At 43.9% G+C, this 22,450-nt stretch overlaps 1 protein-coding gene across 3 annotated transcripts in view; it reads right to left on the reverse strand.

Annotated features, from left to right (window-relative positions):
* The window catches only part of LOC136631344 (uncharacterized), a 60,832-nt gene extending 43,045 nt beyond the window's left edge, over positions 1 to 17,787 (reverse strand). For 2 of the 3 annotated variants that reach the window (XM_066605606.1, XM_066605604.1), the window contains exons 1-3: positions 17,712 to 17,787; positions 10,553 to 10,609; positions 2,356 to 2,481 (exon numbers count right to left, since the gene is read on the reverse strand). In XM_066605606.1, the coding sequence (XP_066461703.1) occupies positions 2,356 to 2,481; positions 10,553 to 10,599 (173 nt within the window). In that variant the 5' untranslated portion in view covers positions 10,600 to 10,609; positions 17,712 to 17,787. Of the gene's footprint in view, positions 1 to 2,355; positions 2,482 to 10,552; positions 10,610 to 17,363; positions 17,418 to 17,711 lie in introns of those variants that run through there. The other variant, XM_066605605.1, reaches the window with a different exon arrangement.
* Positions 17,788 to 22,450: the final 4,663 nt, after the last annotated feature.

The raw sequence follows: 22,450 nt of genomic DNA on the forward strand, positions 1-22,450 counted from the left end.
AAAGAATTCTTATTTTTATGAAAGTAGGGAGGAGAAATCAAAAAAATAACAAAAAAGGGCCACATCTGTAAGGAGTTAAAGTGACAGTGTCCTAGGAAAGACCATTGAAGAGTTAAAATATTCTAACAGGAAGCCATTGTAACTTGAGGGACCACAGTATAATGAACTAGCATCCACCGCTTTACAAACAGACATAGACGTGGCTGTAGTAACATGTACTTGATTTGCAGGATGGAGTTGTAATGCAGTTTTGTACTTCAGATGGTGCTGGGACTTACTGCTGTGATAGGGCTGCTTCATTCAGGCGCTGTAAAGACACCTGTTCACATAGCTACTGAGTATACCACACACTTTCAAATACTGACAAATGGTCTCTAACTTTTCAAACTTTTTGTGCTCATGTAATAGGCAATGTCATAACTAGAAAAAGTGAAAATCACTTATTTACCCGAAATGGCATTTCTGTGCTGAAAAATGCCTTAAAAGTGTCGGCAACTAAGGGTTTCTTTTCCTATTCTCAAGTGATGTTATCTAGAGTTGGCAAGATGGGAGAATAGGAAGTGGGGTGAGGAGTCATCCTGCTCACTGAAGTGTATAGAGATCAGAGGGGAGGGAGAGGAAGAGAAAAGTAGAGACTCACATGGATGTGCCTGCAGCCAAGGGAATGTTCACATCTGCACTGAAGGCTCCCAGGATGGAGCCAAAAAATGGTACATCCTAGCGCTGGTGTGAACATGGCTTTGTAGTAAGTGTTGCTTACTTTGTTTTAGCTATTGAAATTACATTCCGACTGCTCAGTATCTGACATTATGCCTGTGTGTGCTACAGAGAGGGAGCAGAATCTGCAGTTTTCTCTGTATAAAGAAAATATCCAATGTATATGGAGACTTGATTTTGAGCTCCTATACAAAAAATATTGAGTTTTAGTTCGTAATTAGAGATGAGCGAGTATACTCGCTAAAGGCAATTGCTCGAGCGAGCATTGCCTTTAGCGAGTATCTCCCCGCTCGAGACTGCAGGTTCGGCTGCCGGCGCGGGGGAGCGGTGAGTAGCGGCAGTCAGGAGGAGGGAGCGGGGGCGAGAGATGGAGAGAGAGAGATCTCCCCTCCGTTCCGCCCCACAGCTCCCTGCCCGCCGCCGGCACCCAAATCTTCAGTCACGAGCGGGGAGATACTTGCTAAAGGCAATGCTCGCTCGAGCAATTGCCTTTAGCGAGTATACTCGCTCATCTCTATTCGTAATGCGTAACTGACTTTTTAGAATAGGCTTCCATGTGTAGATTAGGAATACCACTATATCTGGCCATTTTAGGACTTTTATGCAGCATTTATCACCAATTTCCCCCTCTGCAGGCTGTATTTGTAACTCTCAGTTCTCTCTAAGGTGGTCTGGGGAGCCTACTGTTATGTCCTACTACTTTTATCGGAGAGTCACACCTATTCACCAGTGTTTTTCCTTTGGATCTTCAAATAAATGGGATGCACTGTCCATTAACTTTGGATCCGTATTGTATTTATCCTGCTGTGTTTATGGTGATTGCCTGTAAAATACAGCTATATCATACCTACACAATAGTACTATATACTGATCACATACTGTAGCAGTGCGATATAATACTATTGTTCAGGGCTTGAATAATATAATAGTTGGCAGTATTAATTAAATACAAGAGTAAAAGAAGAACGTTTAAAGTGGGTTGTGCATGATAGGGTCCAGTTGTGGGCACAATCCGCCCACGGTGGTAAGTCCATGCTCACTATACAGAAAGTAGAAGTAATGACATACTGTCTTGTCATCCTCCACACAAGGGCTTGGTGTTTGATACCTTCTCTGTGCAGTTCTATGACATTTGCGTCTATTCCCTATTCTTTTGCTTGATACATTGTGGTTCCTTATAGTGAATCTAATTTTAGGGTCTTTCCCCCATTAACAAAAATACCCTACCTCTGGGGATCCAAGGTAAACTGCCTGGTCTGCTCTATGGTATGCAAGCCCTTGATTAGAAGATGAAAGTACCCTTTTTAATAAAACATGTCCGATCAATGGGATTCTACCAGTGGGACCCTACTTGAGTTCTTGTCTCCCACCATATGAATGGAGTGGACACTGAGCATGTGCGTTGCCACCACATTCATCTCTATGGGATTGCCAGAGATTGCTCAGTGCTGTTCTCTTTGACAGTCCCATAGAGATGAATGAAGCAGCATTACCCCTAATTCCACTCATTCTATAATTCCTGATTCCGCAATTATTCAGGATTCCTATAAGAAATGCTTTCCTTGGAAGAACGATTTACTTTAGTACAACTAGGATCTTAACGGAGGAGGTGTTAAGATATTAGTAATTTAGCCCTACCTTGGAAGGAACGGTCTTGGCAGATTCTTGATCTTGGGTTTAGTTTTTTCATACGAGGCCATGGCAATGAGTTCATCCCACTCCGCTCGAGGTAAGAGACCATAGTGTTGCCGTACACGATTTAAGCTGCAAAGTACAAAAGAGTTAAAGTGTGTTTTATACAATACTTCAATCTGAAGTAAAAAACTGTGGTAGGATTTCTGCCTTAGGACCTGAATTGTGGGTGTATTATAAAGACTATATTAAAAAATGTAGATAATACGTGGAAAAGTAAAACATACCGGTATGTATGCATTAGCTGCTTATATCAGTACTACTTAAAGGGGATGGTGGAAATGAAATAAAAATAAGCAATACTGGCCTATGAAGTGGCCCCCTCGATTCAGCGCAGCCGTCCCAATCCCCGATGCTCCTGTCTCAGAAGCTACTGCAGCAGTCATCTAACCGCTCAGCCTATTCATTCAATGATTGCACCAATTTCTCCTTTTTAGCAGAATGAATGACTTCTTTGTGCTTTTTTAATATTTTACTAATTGCAGGAGATTACTTGTAAGATAAATCATGGTAATTTTTTAAAAATGTTGGCAAGGACTACAACCAATAGTTGAGATCCAGGCATCCCCATCTTCTAGATTCTGAGGCTCTAATGGAAGAAGTTTAAGAATTCCTGGCTTACAACATTTATAGGTTTCAGACAAGCATTTGCACAACTACGCTCACAGCTATGGAGCATAGTTGCGCATGAATGGCTTTTTTTTGCCTTCTTGAGCTTTTAACCCTTTCCAATCCAATTTGTATCCTGGTTTTCCTAGGGGGCTTACTCTTTTTCTGCTGTTATACAACGGCGCTATCTGCTGGCTAAAGCCAGTCCTGCATGAGGTGACACGTTGGATAGACTCCAACAGCAGAGAGGCTGGCAATATGCAGTAAGAGAACCCCGATGGACGACTTCCAACATTGGAGCTGTACAGCCTTAAATCATAATGTCTTCAGACGTCAGACAGTGGATTGGAAAGGGTTAAACTCCGCGCTATAGTGCAGGAGTTTGAAAAAAAACTGCAGGAAGACAGGGCAGCTCGAACCTTTTCTTGCACCGTACAATTAACAGTCAAGAATCCCGATAGTGAGACCGAAACCATTGAAATTAATAGTTTCACATTGTCCCGTTATGCGATTGCTTTCACAGCCGCATAATGGGACTAAAACATGTTCATGTGTTTAAGCCTTAAGGCTGGTGTCACATGGGTGGAAGCGCATTTGCGCAATAGTCATTGTGTATTAGCGAGTTCAAGTGCGTGTTTAAGGGCTTCTTCACACGTGCGTGTTTGCACAGCCCTCTAAATCACAGCATGGGTGTCCCTCACCAATGTGAACGTTAAAAAAGTGCAGACATACATTGCACAAAAAGTCGAGCTACCGCTTGCGTTTTTGCGCTTACCCCCATGTGAGTCCGCCTTTAATGTAATTTTTGTGCGTGCAGATTGTGCACACTTGTGTACGCAAAAAAACACGCAACCACGCTCCCATTCAGTGAAATGGACAATTAAGTTAATTAGTTCAACATGTGCTAGTTTCATTTGCGAAGGCTCAGAAAACTAGACCATGCTGCATTTTTTTTTTGCGCAAACGAACCCATTGAAATCAATGGGTGCTATTCCCTGTGTATTGTGCAATGCAAATACGTCCGTGTGAAGCCAGCCTAAAGCTGGGGCTAAACAACAACCAAATTGCAGACAGGTCACAGGCATTTGCAGTCACATGCAACTTACCTTTATGTCTATGCTGGAAAAGTCATGTGTGACCTGCAGCTCGAATCCAACAAGGATGGATTTCCTGCATCTGTTGTGTTGCAGTCAGGTTAAAGGGGTTGTCCCGCGCCGAAACGGGTTTTTTTTTTATTCAATAGGCCCCCCGTTCGGCGCAAGACAAACCCAATGCATGTGTTTAGTACTTACCTGAATCCCCGCGCTGCGGCGACTTCTTACTTACCTTACTAAGATGGCCGCCGGGATCTTCACCCACGATGCACTGCGGGTCTTCTCCCATGGTGCACTGTGAGCTCTGTGCGGTCCATTGCCGATTCCAGCCTCCTGATTGGCTGGAATCGGAACACGTGACGGGGCGGAGCTACGAGGACCAGCTCTCCGGCACGAGCGGCCCCATTCACCAGGGAGAAGACCGGACTGCGCAAGCGCGTCTAATCGGGCGATTAGACGCTGAAATTAGACGGCACCATAGAGACGAGGACGCTAGCAACGGAACAGGTAAGTGAATAACTTCTGTATGGCTCATAATTAATGCATGATGTATATTACAAAGTGCATTAATATGGCCATACAGAAGTGTATAACCCCACTTGCTTTCGCGGGACAACCCCTTTAAGTCACCACGTGACTCCATTGACAACCAGTAGATGCCACGATACAGTGCAATACTGTGATATGTCACCATGCAGGTCCTGCCTTAGACCATAAGTAATTATTCACTAATGCTCAGTAATTTCAATGTAACTCACAAATCGTTGATCTCTATGTAAAGTATGAATATGATATGTGTGTTTTGCACAGAATGAATCATCCTGCGGTTGTAAACACTTTCAGGACTCGCATGCATCATATTTCTACATCATTTATATACATGTCCTTGAAAACTGCAGTTTTTGAAGAAACGAGGCAGCGAGACCTGTGAAAGAGAGAAACTGGCTTTGTAGCCCCTAGCAGCCAATCACAGCGCATCTTTCATTTTTCAAGATCAGAATATGAAATGAAAGCTGTGCTGTGATAGGTTTCCCCCTAAACAGTTTCGCTTTTGCACAGCCTTCTAAGTCACCACTGTACACAGTGCAAGAACTCCGGTGTTTACCTGGTATTGTAATGCTGTGTAATCTTGTGAAATGTGTAAAGTGGTTTTGTAAATGGCTTTGAAGGGCTCATTCACATGGGCATGAAAATCGTGAAGCTAAAAGCTGCTCAAAAAAATCACAGCTTTATCTTCCCGTGGTTCCCTTCATAACTGGGGACTCCCTTCATCTAAGTGCTACTGAAAGGGTTCTTCTGCAGGTAGATGGAGGGATTCCCCAGCTGCTTGGCTAGAGGGGTTCCCCTGCAGCACAGCTGGAGGGATTCCCCTTCAGGGGAGAGGAAGAGATTTCCCAACAGTGCAGCTGGAAGGGTTCCCCTGCAGGGGATATGGAGGAATTCCTCAGCCGCATGGCTGGATGGGTTGCCCTGCAGTAGAGATGAAGGTATTTCCCAGCTGCATGGGTGGAGGGGTTCCTCTGCAGGGGAGATGAAGGCATTCCCCAACCGTGTGGCTGGAGGGGTTCTCCTGCAGGGGAAATGGAGGTATTCCCCAGGGGAATTATACAGTGTTTCACGCATCTCCTTGCACATTTCGTTCACATTTGCACCTCCCATTGACTTCTATGGGGACCGATGGTTCACAAGCGCTCAGAAATATTCAGCAAGTTCTATTTTTTTTTGCATGGACGAAAATGCGCATGCAAGATATGCTCATGTGAATGAGCCAATTGAGTGGATTCTATTCACTTGCGTGCGCAAATATGCATGTGGTTATGTCTGTCTAATTAAAAATCAATCTGCCATAGTCACTTTGAGAAATGCAGGGCATAGTTTATATGAAATCTCTCATCCAGAGAAGGTTTCCATTGGTAGCCTGCAGTGTACTCTTAAAAGATATGCCGAAGACAAGTGTTCATGTGATTGAGCATGACTTGGACAACATCGAGTGACCACAAAACAGGAGAACAAATTTATCAAAGTGTGTTCCAAACAGGACAGTTTCAAAACTGCTTATCAGATCCAGGTAAACCATATTATTCGCGACTGTCAAATGCCACCTTATAGCCAGTGGCTTGAAGGGATGCGTTGTAACCTGAGCACCATTGCTTAGTTCCAATAGTAACAAGAAGAGGCTATTGTTGGCTAATAGCATAGAATCTCGATCAGTAGTCAGTGGAAGAAGGTTCTTGTCAGTGACGTGTCAAAGTTTGAGGTGTTTGGGTCCAAAAAGCAAAAGTTCATTCGTTGTGCGACAGATGAGCGCAGGATTCCTGCTTGCATTCAACCCACAGTCAAGAATGAAGGAAGCTCCATTATGGTCTAGAAATGTTTTAGAAATGATTCAGTTGGTGACTTCTTAAAATTAAAGGAAGCACGGACTCCAAGTGCTACCCCAACATCCTAGTGTGCCATCCATCCCTTCCAACAACCATCGCATTGGTCGAGGTTTCGCGATATAGTAAGATAACAACCCAAAACAGACCTCCTGTCTTTGCAAGAAGTATGTTCTGTCAAGGAAATGACAACAGGTGCTGAGGATGGTTTGACCTGACTGCTATCCAACTGAATTCCTTCGGGATCATCTGGACAGGTATGTTTGAGAAGTGCAAGTTGCAAGCTAAGATCACCTTTGGGAGTTGCTACACGAGACATGGACTGCAGTTGGAGCTGCAGCTGTAGACAAGTTGACTGATAGAATGCCCCGTCTTTGCGGGTGGATACTTTGATGACAGAAAGATGTAAGGGGGCGAAGGCGGCATTCATTTGTAAACAATCTGTATGAGTACAAAGCATGTTTAGTTGCCTGAAGAAATCTATATTTGTCACAAACTACAGGAGCTTCTTTGTTCATTTCTGAGAAATCGATGACTTGGGTGGTGTATTGAAGCAAATGAGCAGTAGTGTATTAACCCCTTCACGCAGTAGCCGTTTGCTTTTTCATTTTTTTTTTCCATCATTACTTTCAAAAAATCTAAACATTTCTTTTGGTGCTATAGCTACATGATATCTTTATTCTCTGGGTCAGTACAATTAAGGCAGGGGCGTAACTAAGGGCTCCGGGGCCCGAGTGCAAAAGTTCAGCTCTATCTGTACCCATATCTAGAGGTGTAAACCTGAAGATTCGGGGCCCAAATACAAAATCTGTAACAGGTCCCCCCAACTATAATGCTTGATTCATACTACTAGGTTCCCTATATGGAGATGATAGGCCTTATTGGCCACCTAAGGGTCCTGGGCCCGGGTGCAACTGCATCCCCTATAGTTACGCCCTTGCCCTTAAATTAAGGTGAAAACAACTTTATGTAGTACTGCTTAAAATAAAAAGAACTTAAAATAATACTTTCTGTCATCACCTTTGGACCCCAGAACTTTTTTTTATTATTACATTAATGCAGCTGTATGGGGGGGGGGGGGGGGGTCCATTTTTGGTGGGACAACCTGTAGTTTTCTTTTGTACCATTTTGAGGGACACAAGACTTTTTATTTGTGATGCAGTGACTAAGAAAGACCAATTTTGGTGTAACATTTATTCCTCTGACGGCATTCACCATGTGAGATTCATAAAGTGATATTTTAATAAACTGGACTTTTATGGAGGCAGCATTACCCATTTTTTGATGCAGTGACTAGGAAAAGGAGCGGTAAAAGTTTTTTTTTGTAGTAAGAAGAAAATTATTTCATTTGTTTTTGCATTCTTTTTAGTCCTTACAGAGGCTTGAACATGCAAACGTTTCATCTCTTATATAGTATAGTGCAATACTATATTGTTGTAATTAATTGTATCTTGTCACTCTATTAAGCCATACCACGAGCACGTCCTAATAGGCAAACATTCATGGTAGTGCTGGTAGAGTTTAAGAGGCCCCAGCTTGCCAGGGTCTAGGATGGCACACCACAATCTCATTGTGGTGAGGTCTGTTTGGTACATCTCAGTCCTGATTAGGGCATTTAAATGCCACTGTCAGATTTGACAGCAGCATTTAAGTAGTTAACAGCCACAATTGGAGTCATCTTGAATCGTGGCTGTTGTTGGAAGTGACGACTGTCAAAGATTTTGGATGAATCCCATAGAAATAATCTACAAAATTAGCAGCAAAAGGAGCTACAGTACAGTAAGGCGTTAGTCACACAGGCGTTTTTTCACGCGATTTGCGGATCGCATGACGGATGCGCATCCGCAAATCGCGTGACCGGTGCGCGCAAGTCGCCCGCAAATCGCCCGGAAATCTGCTCCTAGCCGCGTTTCATTAGAAACTGGCCGGAGCTGTCCACCGCATTGCATTCAATGGAGACGGCAATAGAGCCGGCTCCATTTAAAGCAATGCGCTGCGGGCGAGCCCGGGACGAATTGTCGGGAAGGGCTTAAATATATAAGCCCTTCCCTGCAATTCATCCTAAAATGTGTAAAAATAAAATATATATATATACTCACCTTCTCCCGGCAGCCGGAGCTCCGCGCGGCCGTCCTGCAGTGGGTGTGAAGGGGGTGTGAGTCAGATCTGCCCCCTGATTGGCTCAGCGCTGAGCCAATTAGAGGCAAGTCTGACTCACACCCATTCATGAATTCATGAATGGATGTGAGTCAGACCTGCCCCTGATTGGCTCAGCGCTGAGAGGCAGCAGTTACTCACCCATTCATGAATTCATGAATGGGTGTGTGAGTGAAACCTGCCTCTGATTGGTCAGGGCTGTGACCAATCAGAGGAAGATCATTCAGCAGGCGGGGATTTTAAAGCCCCGCCGGCTGAATAGTGCCGAGAAGCAGTTCAGGAGAACTGACAGCGGCCACGGCTGGACTCCGGCTGCAGCGGAAAGGTGAGTATACAATTTTTTTTTATTTTAACACATTTTAGGATGAATTGCAGGGAAGGGCTTATATATTTAAGCCCTTCCCGACAATTCACCCCGCGCACGCCGGCAGCCTATTGCTTTCAATGGAGTCGGCTGTATTGCCGGCTCCATTGAATTCAATGGGCAAATATCGTTCTTCTCTGTCACAGCTGTTACAGCTGTGGCAGAGAAGAATGATTTGTCTTCTATATGTTCTCAATGGGGTCGGCGCTGCTGCCACCGGCCCCATTGAGCGCATATAGAGAAGAGAACAGGAATCGCAGATCGCAGATAGGTGCGATCTGCGATTTCTGTTCTATAATTTATCGGACGAGCGCATAAAAGGCGCTCATGTGTCCGATACCATTGCAAAGCATGTTTTTATAAAATCGCCGGACGCATGCGCATGCGCAAATCGCGGCTAAAAACGCCCGTCTGACTAAGGCCTAAGACCCAAAGGACGTCTATGCATGCATTATTATGGGTTTGTGCACCGTGTAGCTTGTATGGTGTGTAGTCATAATTAGTATTAAACAAGCTCTTGAAAAGTTCAGTACAACTGGTTTAGCGAAATACAGCAAAAAGTTTGGTTCGGTCCAAATTAGTTTGAACTGAGCCAGAACTTCACCAATACCCCTAAAACTGGTGTATAAAACTGTCTAAGGGTGGTTTAACAGCTGCCCTAGGGGTTCCACTTTCCTGCTCTGTTTGGGGAGCAGGAAAGGAAATTCCCGTTACCGACTGGCTCCGTCTTAGGATGGAACTGAACAGTGCGGAATGGATCCCATTGTTTATAATGAGGTCCGATGTGAGGTGTAAAAACTTGTGAATGAGCACACAAATCTAACATTTGTGCGCCCGTTCAGACGGCATGGGCCCCAGCACATATACACCTAGGCCGCCATGCCGTTGCCCCTTCCCTCCCCCTCGCTGGCTCACCTCCTCTCTCCTCCCCTCTGGCTGATTGCAATGGGAGGGGGTGGGATGGGGCAGAGCTAAGCACCACCCTGTCCAGTCCCACCTTCTCCCATTGCTGGCTACGGACAAGGGGCAGGAGCTTAGCTCCACCCCCACCCACCCCCTCCCTTTGCAGTCAGTCGGAGGGGAGGAGAGAAGAGGGAGGGAGTTTAGTAGTCACGCTGCTGAACTCCCTCACACCTCCCTTTCCCGGCCGCTGTCATTGGCTCCCATAGGAGCCCATGCATCGGCCGATATACGCTCATGTGAAAGAGCCCTAACAGCCATAAAACTCCTCCTAGTTTGACCTGAAACAAGGTTCTACTAGTCCATTTTGCTGAACACTGGTCATAGTACAGACAGTTGGATGAAGTCTAATGCAATATATAAACCAAATAACTAATGACAATGTTTCCAGTGAACAAGGAGTGATACAGAAGCCAGTGGAAGTGACTAACTTTTAGCAATAGATCGGATCCAAAAGGACACCTTATAACAGCCGGAGACATAAATGATGCTGCATTTTTCATTCCTTGGCCAGAAAGAAAAACAGGAAATTACATAATTCCCATTCAACTATGTTAGATTTATATAATCAAATCAATTACCTTTCCTGGATGTCAGCCCAAGTCCGGCTTGATTTTATTGATGCCATTGTCTAATTTCTACAATGAAAACATGAAAATTATCAGTTCCTGTTCATGAAAAAAAAAATCTTTAATGTACTTTCTATTGCTTATCCCATGAGGGGTTTTCCCATTGATAGTATATTCCATTACTTTATGATCAGTGGGTGTTTGACCTTTGGGACCCCCACTGATCTTGAGAATGAAGGTGACTCATAGCTCATTTCATTTACCCTTGCCACCTGCTGTGTCAGGAACTGCAGCCTAGCCTATTAAAGTGAATGAGCCTGGCTGCAGATGCCTGCGCAGCGAGTGGCTGGGGAACAATTGTGTAGGAAAAACACATAACTGGATTCAACTCTACACCAGCACTGTGGCCCCTTCGTTCTCAGGAGATCAGCTGCTGAGGTGGGAATATCCCTTTAGGGGGGCATGCAGGGCATTTTTTATCAGATAGTGCCAACATAAAAAACAAACATGCTCATAACCCCCATCCCCTGATATTCCCATTCCAATGGAATCTGATCCCTATTGGCCAATCACTGACTCACTATTACCACTGCAGCCAATCACTGGCTCACTTTAATCAGTGATTAGCTGCAGCCGTCACATGACCAAAAGTGAAGCTCTGCAGGCACTGGGCGGCGGGGCAGCATGGAAGATGAATTTGTTTTTTTCTATGTTAGAACTGCAAGCTGAACCGCCTTTTGAAATACAAAGTCCCTGTACAACCTGTTTGATGGTAGAGGGTATCCAAGCACTACTAGAGAATGATAAATTATGTTTTACTCCAGCATATTATGGCTTCATATGTTCCAAATTGTACGGGTAAAATCTATGGATCCATACTGTACCTCTGACTTCATACAGGGGTATAAGGAGGATTTTTCTTGCATATCCATATGGGATCAGAGAGAAGATGAAGCGTGTCATCCTTTATCAGTCACCACATTACAGAAGTATTGTTCCCTGTGCCTGTATAATATTCTGCCATACAGTGGGCATGTGAAGTGCCTATATCTCTGTAGTACAGAACTATAGGAACGTTGCTTATATGACAGAGTCATGTACAAGAAATCCATAAGGCGGCATGTGGCTCTGCTGTATATATGACATCTTATAGCAAGCCTGAATATACCATAAATACATTCATTTATTGCTTTTCATTATTGCGGTCTACAACAGTAAAACATGAAATTCATTGTTCACCTGCCAAGTGCTACTGAACCCTTGAATGGAAATTGATATGAGTCGTGTAGGTGAATTGTGCTGATACTGAAAACCACAACTTCTGGGAGGCATTATTCTTCCATACATTTTTGTGCATTAGGCCGTTTCTAGATGATCACAATAAGGATAACTAATGTTACAGCCTCCAAGTCTGACTGTGGATCTAATGACCCAAACTCTCGGCATCATGGGGAGCATGGATTTACAGCTGGGCACAAAAATACACATATAATACACTTGTCTGAAATCAGGCTAATGTCCTGCTCACAAGGAGTCTTCTTTTACAGATTCTGCACTGAAATCTATGTCAACTTTTTAATCTTCTTTTCTGCATTGTAGATTCTTATTGAAGACATAAGGAACACTCACTCGTAAGTAGCAAACAAAAAAAGTGTTAAACAAACTAGGTTTTATATTTTAGATTCTTCAGAGTAGCCCCCGTTTGCTTTGATGACAGTTTTGCACATGCTTGCATTCTCTCAATCAGCTTCATGAGGTAGTCAACTGGAATGGCTTCCCAACTGTCTTGAAGGAGTTCCCAGAGGTGCTGAGCGCTTGTTGGCCGCTTTTCCTTAACTCTATTGCCCAACTCATCCTAAACTATATCAATTGGATTTAGGTCAAGTGACTGTGGAGGCCATGGCATCTGTAGCAGCACTCCATCACTCTCCTTTTTGGCCAAATTTGTCTTACGTAGCCTGGATGAGATGGCACGCCGCTGCGGAATGCTTCTGGTAGGCATGCTGGTTAAGTGTGTCTTGTATTTTTAAGAAATCATCAATAGTGTCACCAGCAAAACACCCCACACTATCACACATCCTCATCCATGCTTCATGGTTGGAACCACACATGTAGGTACCATCCGCTCACTTTTTTCTGCGCTTCACATGGTGGTTGGAACCAAAAATCTCAAATTTTGACTCAGACCAAGTAGAAATTTCCAGTGGTCTAATGTCCTTGTGTTTTTTTGGCCCAAGCAATTCTCTTTTTCTTGTTGATGTTCCTCGGTAGTGGTTTCTTTGAAACAATTTGACCATAAGGGCCTCCTTTGAACTGTCGATATTGGGATATGTCTGATTCTTGATCTCTGTGAAGTATTTATGTGGGTGCTAATCTGAGGTGCTGATAATTTGTGACTTCTGAGGCTGGTATCTCTAATGAATGTATCATCTGCAGCATAGGTAACTCCTCTGTGGACTTCCTTTCCTGTCCTCATGAGAGCCAGTTTCATGAAAGCTTTTGATACTTGGTATGACTGCCCTTGGGGATACCTTCTAAGTTCTTGAATTTTTCCCAACCGTCTGACCTTTGTGTGTTAAAGTAATAATGGACTATTGTTTCTCTTTACTTAGTTGAGTGGTTCTTGCCATAATGTGAATTAGAACAGTAGTTGAATAGGGCTAAACATTGTATGGAATAGTGTACCAACCTCACCTCTGCACAACACAACTGATGGTCTAAAACACATTAAGAAGGCAAGAAATCCCACAAATTAAGGCCTCATGTCCACGGGGAAAATCAGGCCCACTACGGATTCTCCATGGAGAATCCGTAGCGGGTCCCACCTGCCCCGCGGACATGAGCGCTGAAAAGAAGAATAAACTTACCTGCAGCGGACTGGGCAGGTCTTCTCTTCTTCACGGCCGGATCTTCTTTCTTCGGCCGGCAGATGTACTCGGGCCGAAGAAAGAAGATGCGGCCGCGAAGAAGAGAAGACCTGCCCGGTCCGCTGTGGGTAAGTTATTCTTATTTTAGGTCTCCCGCGGATCCAGACGGCGTCCATAGGCTTCAATAGAAGCCTGCAGGAGCCAACCCCGCAGGAGACCCGCACGAAAATGGAGCATGTCACGTTTTTTTTCATGCTCCATTTTTTAAAATTCACTTTTATTAACCATCCGCGGGTATTTATCTCCCCGCGGGTGGTCATTGCATCCCTATGGGATGCGGATCCGCATGCGGGTGATCCGCTGCAGATTTTAAATCATATTTTGCCCGTGGACATGAGGTCTAACTCTTGACAAGGCATACCTGTTAACTGAAAACCATTCCAGGGGACTACCTCATGAAGATGACCAAGAATTCCAAGAGGGTGCAAAGCTTTTATTAAAGCAAGTGGGTGGGGGGGTACTATAAAGAATATAATATATAAATCATATTCTGGGGTGTTTTATACTTTCTTATTTACTACTTAATTCCATATCTGTACCTTCATAGTTCTATCTCTTCAACGTAAACCTACAATGTAGAGAATAAAAAAAAGCAAGAAAAAACATCAAATGTACAGTTAAGTCCAAATTCCGATTGGTTGGTTATTAGAGATGAGCGAGCAGCAAAATGCTCGGGTGCTCGCTACTCGAGTCGAACTTTCAGTGATGCTCGAGAGTTCGTTTCGAGTAACGAACCCCATTGAAGTCAATGAGCGACTCATTTGTGAAAACCTGGGAAATTCAAGAAAGTGATGGGAATGACACAGAAACGGATAGGGCAGGCGAGGGGCTACATGTTGGGCTGCATCTCAAGTTCACAGGTCCCACTATTAAGCCACAATAGTGGCAAGAGTGAGACCCCCCCCCCCGCACTGTCAGCATAAAGATCGTTCTCCTCTGCCACAGCTGTAACAGCTGTTGCAGAGAAGAATGATGTTAGCCCATTGAATTCAATGGAGCCGGCAATACAGCCGGCTCCATTGAAAGCAATGGGCTGCCGGCGATCGCGGGATGAATTGTTGGGAAGGGCTTAAATATATAAGCCCTTCCCTGCAATTCATCCAGAAATGTGTAAAAATAAAAAAAATATATATACTCACCTGATCCCGGCAGAGGGAGTTCAGCGCGGCCGGCGGCAGTCCTCCTGAACTGCTCTGAACAGCTGTGAGTAGTATTCAGCAGCCGGGGATTTAAAATCCCCGCCTGCTGAATGAGCTACCTCTGATTGGTCACAGCCTGACCAATCAGAGGCAGATCTCACTCACACACCCATTCATGAATTTATGAATGGGTGAGTGATTGCTGCCTCTCATTGGCTCAGCGGGACCAATCAGATCAAGCTCGGACGAGTATGCTCGCTCATCTCTATTGGTTATCTCTCTCATATATATCAATATGTATCTAGATGAAGTGAAAGAGAACCAACCAATTGGAATTTGGACTCACCTTTACATTTGATATTTTTTCTTGCTTTTTTTTATTCTCTACATTGTAGGTTTACGTTGAAGAGATAAAACTATGAAGGTACAGATATGGAATTAAGTAGTAGATAAGAAAGTATAAAACACCCCAGAATATATATATATCCTATACAGACTATGAAAGGGAACATCAGCAGATATACAAAGTGTTTCTGCATTGCAATACGATCGGTCATGCAGTCAAAAAGCAAAAAGAGGCAAAAATGCCAGCTGGTCTGTGTGACATGAAATCAGTATTACCACTTCTGTCACATAGCCATCAGAAAAACAGCGGCTTCCATCAGCGTCTGTCAAAGGGAGAACAGTACACTATGTAACCACTGAAACTGTTATAAATATCAGCAAAAGTTACATTTTTCATTTTTGCTTGCTGACTGCTCTGTGTATGGGTGACAGAAACAAAATAGCTCTGGTATTTTAAGAGCATTTACAGGAGATTGTCTCCAAAATTATTCTTTAGATATGGACCAAATCAAAGTGCATGCTACAAGTACTGTACTTATCAAATTTTCTACACACTTTCTTGTACGAGAAAATCTCACTTTAACCTTTGAAAGTCTGTGACCTGGGCTGCAGTTGACAGAGTAAATGACACTTTCCATAATTTTAGTAGATACGTTTTGGTCAGCCTAGCCTTTGACTATATCTGAGGCCACAAATTACACTCAGGGTCAGACATCCCCAAATCTAAAGCTTAGAGGTGGCAATGCACATTATTATAGTCTATCAGAGATATGGAAACCGTTCTGGGAACTCAGTCAGCTATTTCCGTTTCTCACATTGGCTATAACTGTTTGTGTATGCTGCTACCTCTTTTCTGCAAACAGGGAACATAGGAATGGTTTTTTTTTACAGGGTGGGGTCAAAAATACTGATTTAGCACTATATCTCAACACTGGTGTCCTACATTAAAATAACAATAGCGTACTTAGGCAGGCATGGATGTGCTACACAATGGCATGGCATACGGGCCCCAGGAACATGGATTCAAATTTTGTGTTGAGACCTCTGTAAGCAGGGGCGTAGCTATAGAGGGTGCAAGGCTAGCAGGTGCTACTGGGCCCTGGAGAATAAGGGGAACCAAAGGCCACATAAGAAGACACCAGTACTATAAACAGCACAGGTAGGGGGCCCTGTTACAAATTTTGCATAGGGGTCTAAGAGCCTCTAGATACGCCTCTGTCTGTAATATACAGAGAGTTAAACCTAATTGCAAAGTCTTTAAGTCCAATGGGACCACCACTATGAATAAAGTAAGGAAAAAAATGTAGTGGTCACAAAGTGAGAGGGAAAAAATTCCGGCGCTACCTAAGTGCCTGATGGTGTGGTAAAAATAGGAACTTACTTCACAGGGAGGGACTTGGATGAAACCAACTCCCCCCCATCCAGGTTAGCCAATTAGAGGTTGCTCAGTAAGGCCTCATGTGGCGTAGAGTGTTAAGGCAGCAGAATGCTCTCGCTCACGACCTTAAGGTTGTGGGTTCAATCCAACGGGTTCAGGTAGCCGAATCAAGGTTGACTCAGCCTTTTATCCTTCTGAGTTCGGTAAAATGAGTACCCAGCTTGCTGGGGAATAGAAGATGACTGGCAATGGCAATGGCAAACCAACCCACAAAAACAGCCTGCCAAGAAAACGTCATGATGGGACATTACCCTAGGAGTCAGTGCAAGCACCAGGGCACTTTACCTTTTCCCCTATTTTACTGCAGACTCTGTGAGGACAGTTGATATCAATGAAGGCGTCCGACCCGCAGCTTATACACAATTAACAGTACATAAGGCTGTGGGTACCCACGTCATTGCTAATCAATGGCTCTGGAAATGCAAGCAAAAAAACCCAACCTGCCTGCAATCATCTGCAATACGTGTTACTGCCGTAAGCAGGGTCACCGGCCGGGCTCACAACCGGAATCCGCTGCAGGCCTCCCAAATTCAGAATCTGACCCGATCATGTGAGCGCGGCCCAGGGCACTCATTTTATCTCTGCTGTGGGACCCCTCTCTTCTATATACATCACTGTACCTCACTCGCACCCCTACATTTCCTGCAGCCTTGTACCCCAATATATGGTTTAAAGCATCTTCAACAATGGAGATTTATTTCAACAGCTAATTGTCACAACTTGGATATTTCATATTTATATGATCTTTTCCACAAAGCAAAATGTCATCATGTAAAAGATCACAATGGAAGCATGAAGCCGCCCTACAATACAAGCCATATTTCCTTATATACATCTATGAACCAAAGCGATGCAAATACAATCAAGCCATAATTACAATATCACAGAAATCAAGAAACAAATTTTAAGGATCTCCCTAGAGGAGCGATAAAAACGAGGTTTCCTTACTAGGAGTATCTCTTTAGTGCAATTACCTGAAGCTGTGTCTGAGTATGGGAGGAAAGTGATGAGAAATCTACTGCATGATCACACACCTGCTTGATGGAAGAGGGGAGTGGACAGAAGTGGGTTACCTCTCATGTGGCCTTGGTATACAGATAACTATAAAGTCATGATCCTAGTGTCATAGGATACAATGTAACAGAATTAGACATTGGTAACATGTAATATCATTCTCACTATGCAGCTGTAGTAATGGCTACAGAGATAAGACAGTGCTGCTGGCTTCCACATCCCACACATTACAGACTATTACTACATTCTCTGTGCACATACAAAACTAATGCAAGAACGGCAGAAATCAGGAAAATGCTCTTACAGACCATTAGTTGTATCGGGGGCTTGGGTAGCTCTTCGTGTTCACTGTATGAAGACGATGGGAGCGCTAGTTATTTAATTCAGTGAATAGATGAGAAGAATCCAATAGAAATAACATAACTGCAGAGCTGTGTGTACTGAGAGCCGCGCTGCCTGGAAACACCGCACCCTGCAAACAAATGTAGTCAGAGCTTCACACAATGCCTCTCGCAGGCCCAGGCGTTCATTGTAGCCAACGGCTGCAAGCTGTATATACTGTCCACATATATACTGCACATGCAGAGGCACACCTATACATACACACAGCTATATAGAAAATATACTATATATGTATATATATATATATATATATATATACATATATATATATATATATATATATATATATATATATACAAATAAATCTTTTTATTAATCTTTTAAGTAATTTATTTATTACCCCACCCCTAGCTGGGTACTCATTTTACTGACCCCAGAAGGATGCAAGTCAATCTTGATCCAGCTACCTGCACCAAGCACAGATTGAACTTGCAACCTTCAGGTTGTGAGTGAGAGCTTAGGACTGCATTTCTGCGACCGAAACGCCTTGCACCACACAAGGCTCTATACAAATATATATCTATCTACAAACTGTATTCAGTCAGTTGCAAGAAAAAAGTGTGGGCATTTGGTTTTACGGACAGAAATTCCGCGGCGGGATTTCCCGCAGAATTTCCACTGTCACACGCTGTCATAGGATTGCATTATTTAAATTGCGGCATGTCCTATTTCTGTCCGGGCCTTGTAGAGGCTTTCATAGAAACGTCACCTCTGATGCACCGGCTCCGCAAGCTGGCACATCGCAGAGAGGAGGGAGGAGACAACGGACGGGTAAGTATGAGGTCAATGCCGGGGCACGGGTCGCAGCGGGATTCCGTACTGACCGTGGGCATGAGGCCTAAATGAACACTTTGGCATTAGGTGCGTTCCTGCATTGATTAGTAATAAAATATACACTGATTGTTATCTAAGGACTCATTCACACAAGCGCATTTGCGCATACATTGCACAGAGAAAAGAACCCATTGTCTTCAATGCACACTATCACTTTTGCGCATGCATTTTGCACGTGCAAAAAATAACGTAACATGCTCTATTTTTGTGTGCATCAAAGGTTATAAAAAATATTTGCGGGAAAGATAGGGCAAGGCCGTGGCAACAATGTCATTACAATCAATGGCTTTGCTTCGTCGCGTTTTGCATGCATGATTTTCACGTGCGTATTTAAACCTGCCGTAAACTTCTATGGCAGCTTTCTCTGTAGCACGCTGATAGATGGGGCAGGGGCTATCATCCCTCTTTATTATAATAAACTTAATAATAATAATAAACTTTATTTGTATAGTGCCAACATATTCCGCAGCGCTTACATAGACAGGGGGATACAGAAAGACAAAAGTACAAACATTACAGAACCACGGTTACATAGTAATCAATTGATGGAAACAATAGGGGTGCGGGTCCTGCTCCAACGAGCTTACATACTACGAGTAATGGGGTGATACAGAAGGTAAAGGGGCTGGAGATGTGCACAGTATGGCGAGGTGGGAGTGCGTGAGGGATGCTATACACATAGACAATAGTCAGACATTTAGCCGTGTGACGGCAGAAACGGTGTGACTGCAGGAGCGGTTTATGATGGCTAGCAGGGATTGCAGTCAGTAGGTCAGGGAGCATGTTATCAGGCGGAGTACAGAGGGGTTTGTTTAGGGAATTCGGTATGCCTCCCTGAAGAGGTGCGTTTTTAGAGCACGTCTGAAGTTCTGCGAGTCCTGGATTGCTTAGGTAGCCTTTGGTAGTGCGTTCCAGAGGACCGGTACTGCTCTGGAGAAGTCTTGGAGGCGGGAATGAGAAGTTCGAATTAAAGGGGCGCTCAATCTGGTTTCGTTAGCAGAGCGGAGAGCCCGGGCTGGTTGATGGATTGAGATGAGGGAGGCGATGTAGGGGGGCGCTGCACTGTGGAGGGCTTTGTGGATGAAGGTGGCGAGTTTAAATTGAATTCTGTATTTAACGGGCAGCCAGTGCAGTGACCGGCACAGGGCAGAGGCGTCAGAGTAGCGGCTGGACAAACTCGTGCGTTATAATAGCGCGATCTTTAAATAGTACAAAAAAATAAAACAGTTCATGCGCTAATACGATCCATAGCGGCGAGGGTATTAGCGTATGCCTTGTGTCTTTTTGCCCTCAGTTGCTATTATAAACAAACACAATATAACTAAACTAATAACACACAAACATTCTGTTCATGACTATAGTGCAGGAAGAGAAAGTAAGTGAACCATTGAATTTAATAAGCAATAGATTTCTCTCCAACAAATGTTTACTGCAAATAAAGTTCTTACATTGTTGAGGAGGAATTTTGGACAATTCCTTCCTGCCAATGTGTTATAGTTCATTAATATTTCTGAGATGCCTTGTTGTGCACAGTCCTATTCATGTAGATTGTACTACATAGCATAGGGCATAACTTGCTGATCAGTGGGGGTCTCAGTCCTCACAATCCCAGAAATGGGGGTCCTGTGTCTCACTCTGCCTGTCACTGCACCCTATGCAATGATGTCAGAAAAAATGGAGCACTGGCCGAGCATGCAAAGCCACCGCTCCATTCATTTCAAGAGTGCTTGCTGCTCTGCTGTCTTTGGTAGTACCATTGAAAAGGAATGGAGCAGAAGCAGGGCACTTGCACAACTAGGCTTCCATTCAGTCTCCTTCTCACTGCAGGGGGTGAGGGGTGCAATAAGCCCACTGTGAGATGAAGAGCATGTGACCCCCATTTTCAGGATTGGTGGGGGTCCAATCGGTTGAACTCCCACCAATCAGCAAATAATTGCTGATTGGTGGGAGATTATATATATATAAAACTTTTGCTATTGCAGCATCCCATAGGGAAGCTCCGGACACCTGACATATGTGGGGAGCTGGGAGGGTAGAGTGCTGACTTGCCACGGTGGCACTTACCATGCTCCTTCCCAGAGGGACACACGCAGCCAAGGCCAGAGTAGCACTGTAGTCCACCTCTGACACCCGTAGGATAGGGAATGTCCACCAAACTGGATAGCAGAGGGGTAGTTGTACGTGTGATGCCACCGTTCCAACATTCACACTAGTATGACCCTCAGCGGATAAGTAATTCAGCCACAGACAGTTCTTAGGTACTACGGGTCTCTGGGAATGGCCAGAGCCCAGTATAAACTTTACTTGAATAAAGAATCAACAATACAAGGCAGTTCAATTGTAGACTTCACAGTGCAGGCGAATGAATAGACTTCAGAACTTAATAACTCCACACGGCTCTTACAGGCTTTAAAGATGCACATGTGTAAACAGAGATTATTATCTTGTAGTACCTCCACCCAACCTTGGAGACGCGTGGGTGTGACAATTAAAGGGTGTATCTCTACATGGTGATCTAGACTTCAGACAGCCATGTAGGAAAATCAGAAGAGATAGATAGTACCTCTACACTGAAGAAAACACACACTAGAACTTACAGATGATCTCTCTCTTTCTCCTGGGGCTCACTCGTCTCACATCCAGCTCCCATCCAGATTGGGAAATCTCTCCTTTTCCTGCATCTTCAACACATAAGGGCTGAAGTTGCCCCATGTGTCTCTGTGTTTTCTCTAGCAGCCTTAGAAGATGGATTCTACAACTCCTCCCTGCTCTCAATCGCTCACATTTATGACCTCCTCTCATACCACATGCCATGACATAACTGATACATTTACATGCAGGCTTTGGATTTTATTAACCCTTTCCAATCCACTGTCTGATGTCTGAAGACATTCTAATTGAAGGCTGTACAGCTCCGATGTCGGAAGACGTCCGGCAGGGTATTCTTACTGTAGATTACGGGCCACTCTGTTGTCAGGGTCCTCACCAGCATGTCCCATACCGCAGTACTGGCTTTAGCCAGCAGATGGTGCCATTGTATAATGGCAGAAAGAGAAAGCCCCCTAGGAAGCCCTGAATCCAAAATTGGATTACAAAGGGTTAAAGGTTAACCTCCCAAGCACTGCAGCTGTGCCACACCCACACTGGAAATGACAAGACAGCTTTGCACAGTGCATCAACATAAGACAAACACGTATGACATTTATGGAGGAGACCAGGATGATGTACTGGGATACTGGACACTAGACTATGTTATATATATATATAACATAGCAAAAGATAAGTCCAAACGTCTTCCAAAAATGATGATAACTTCCATTGAAAACCTAAGAACCACAAAGTAAATATTTTTCTCTATGTTACTGCAGTGTTTGTGAGACATTTGCACATAACTTTTGCTATGTAGATCTTCTCTAGACCATAATATCTTGTTGGACTGTCTGCTGCCAGTAAAGACACGTACGACTTCATCTTAAACGCTGGGTTATGTGTTCTTATTGCTGAGACACTACATAAAAGGTGGATTGTTGGGAAAACATGCAATATCTCTGCTGGGTGTCCTCATGCTCTCTCACATGCTACAGCTACAAGCAGTAGGGACTCTATGTGTTTGCTTTTTTCATGATAACACTTGGAAATATCTAAAATTAGATATAATTTTTCAAATTGTCGTTTGAAACGTTTTTTATATCCGTGAATGTCACTATTCTGTCACACTCCTTCTATTTCCCATTTTCATCCCTGTACCGGACATATTAGGCGGCTTTCATTTTAAACCAATCTCAATTTTTGTTGCTAAGGAATAAATGTG

The sequence above is a fragment of the Eleutherodactylus coqui genome, chromosome 6, assembly GCF_035609145.1.
Source record: "Eleutherodactylus coqui strain aEleCoq1 chromosome 6, aEleCoq1.hap1, whole genome shotgun sequence".
In the NCBI taxonomy this organism is placed as follows: domain Eukaryota; kingdom Metazoa; phylum Chordata; class Amphibia; order Anura; family Eleutherodactylidae; genus Eleutherodactylus; species Eleutherodactylus coqui.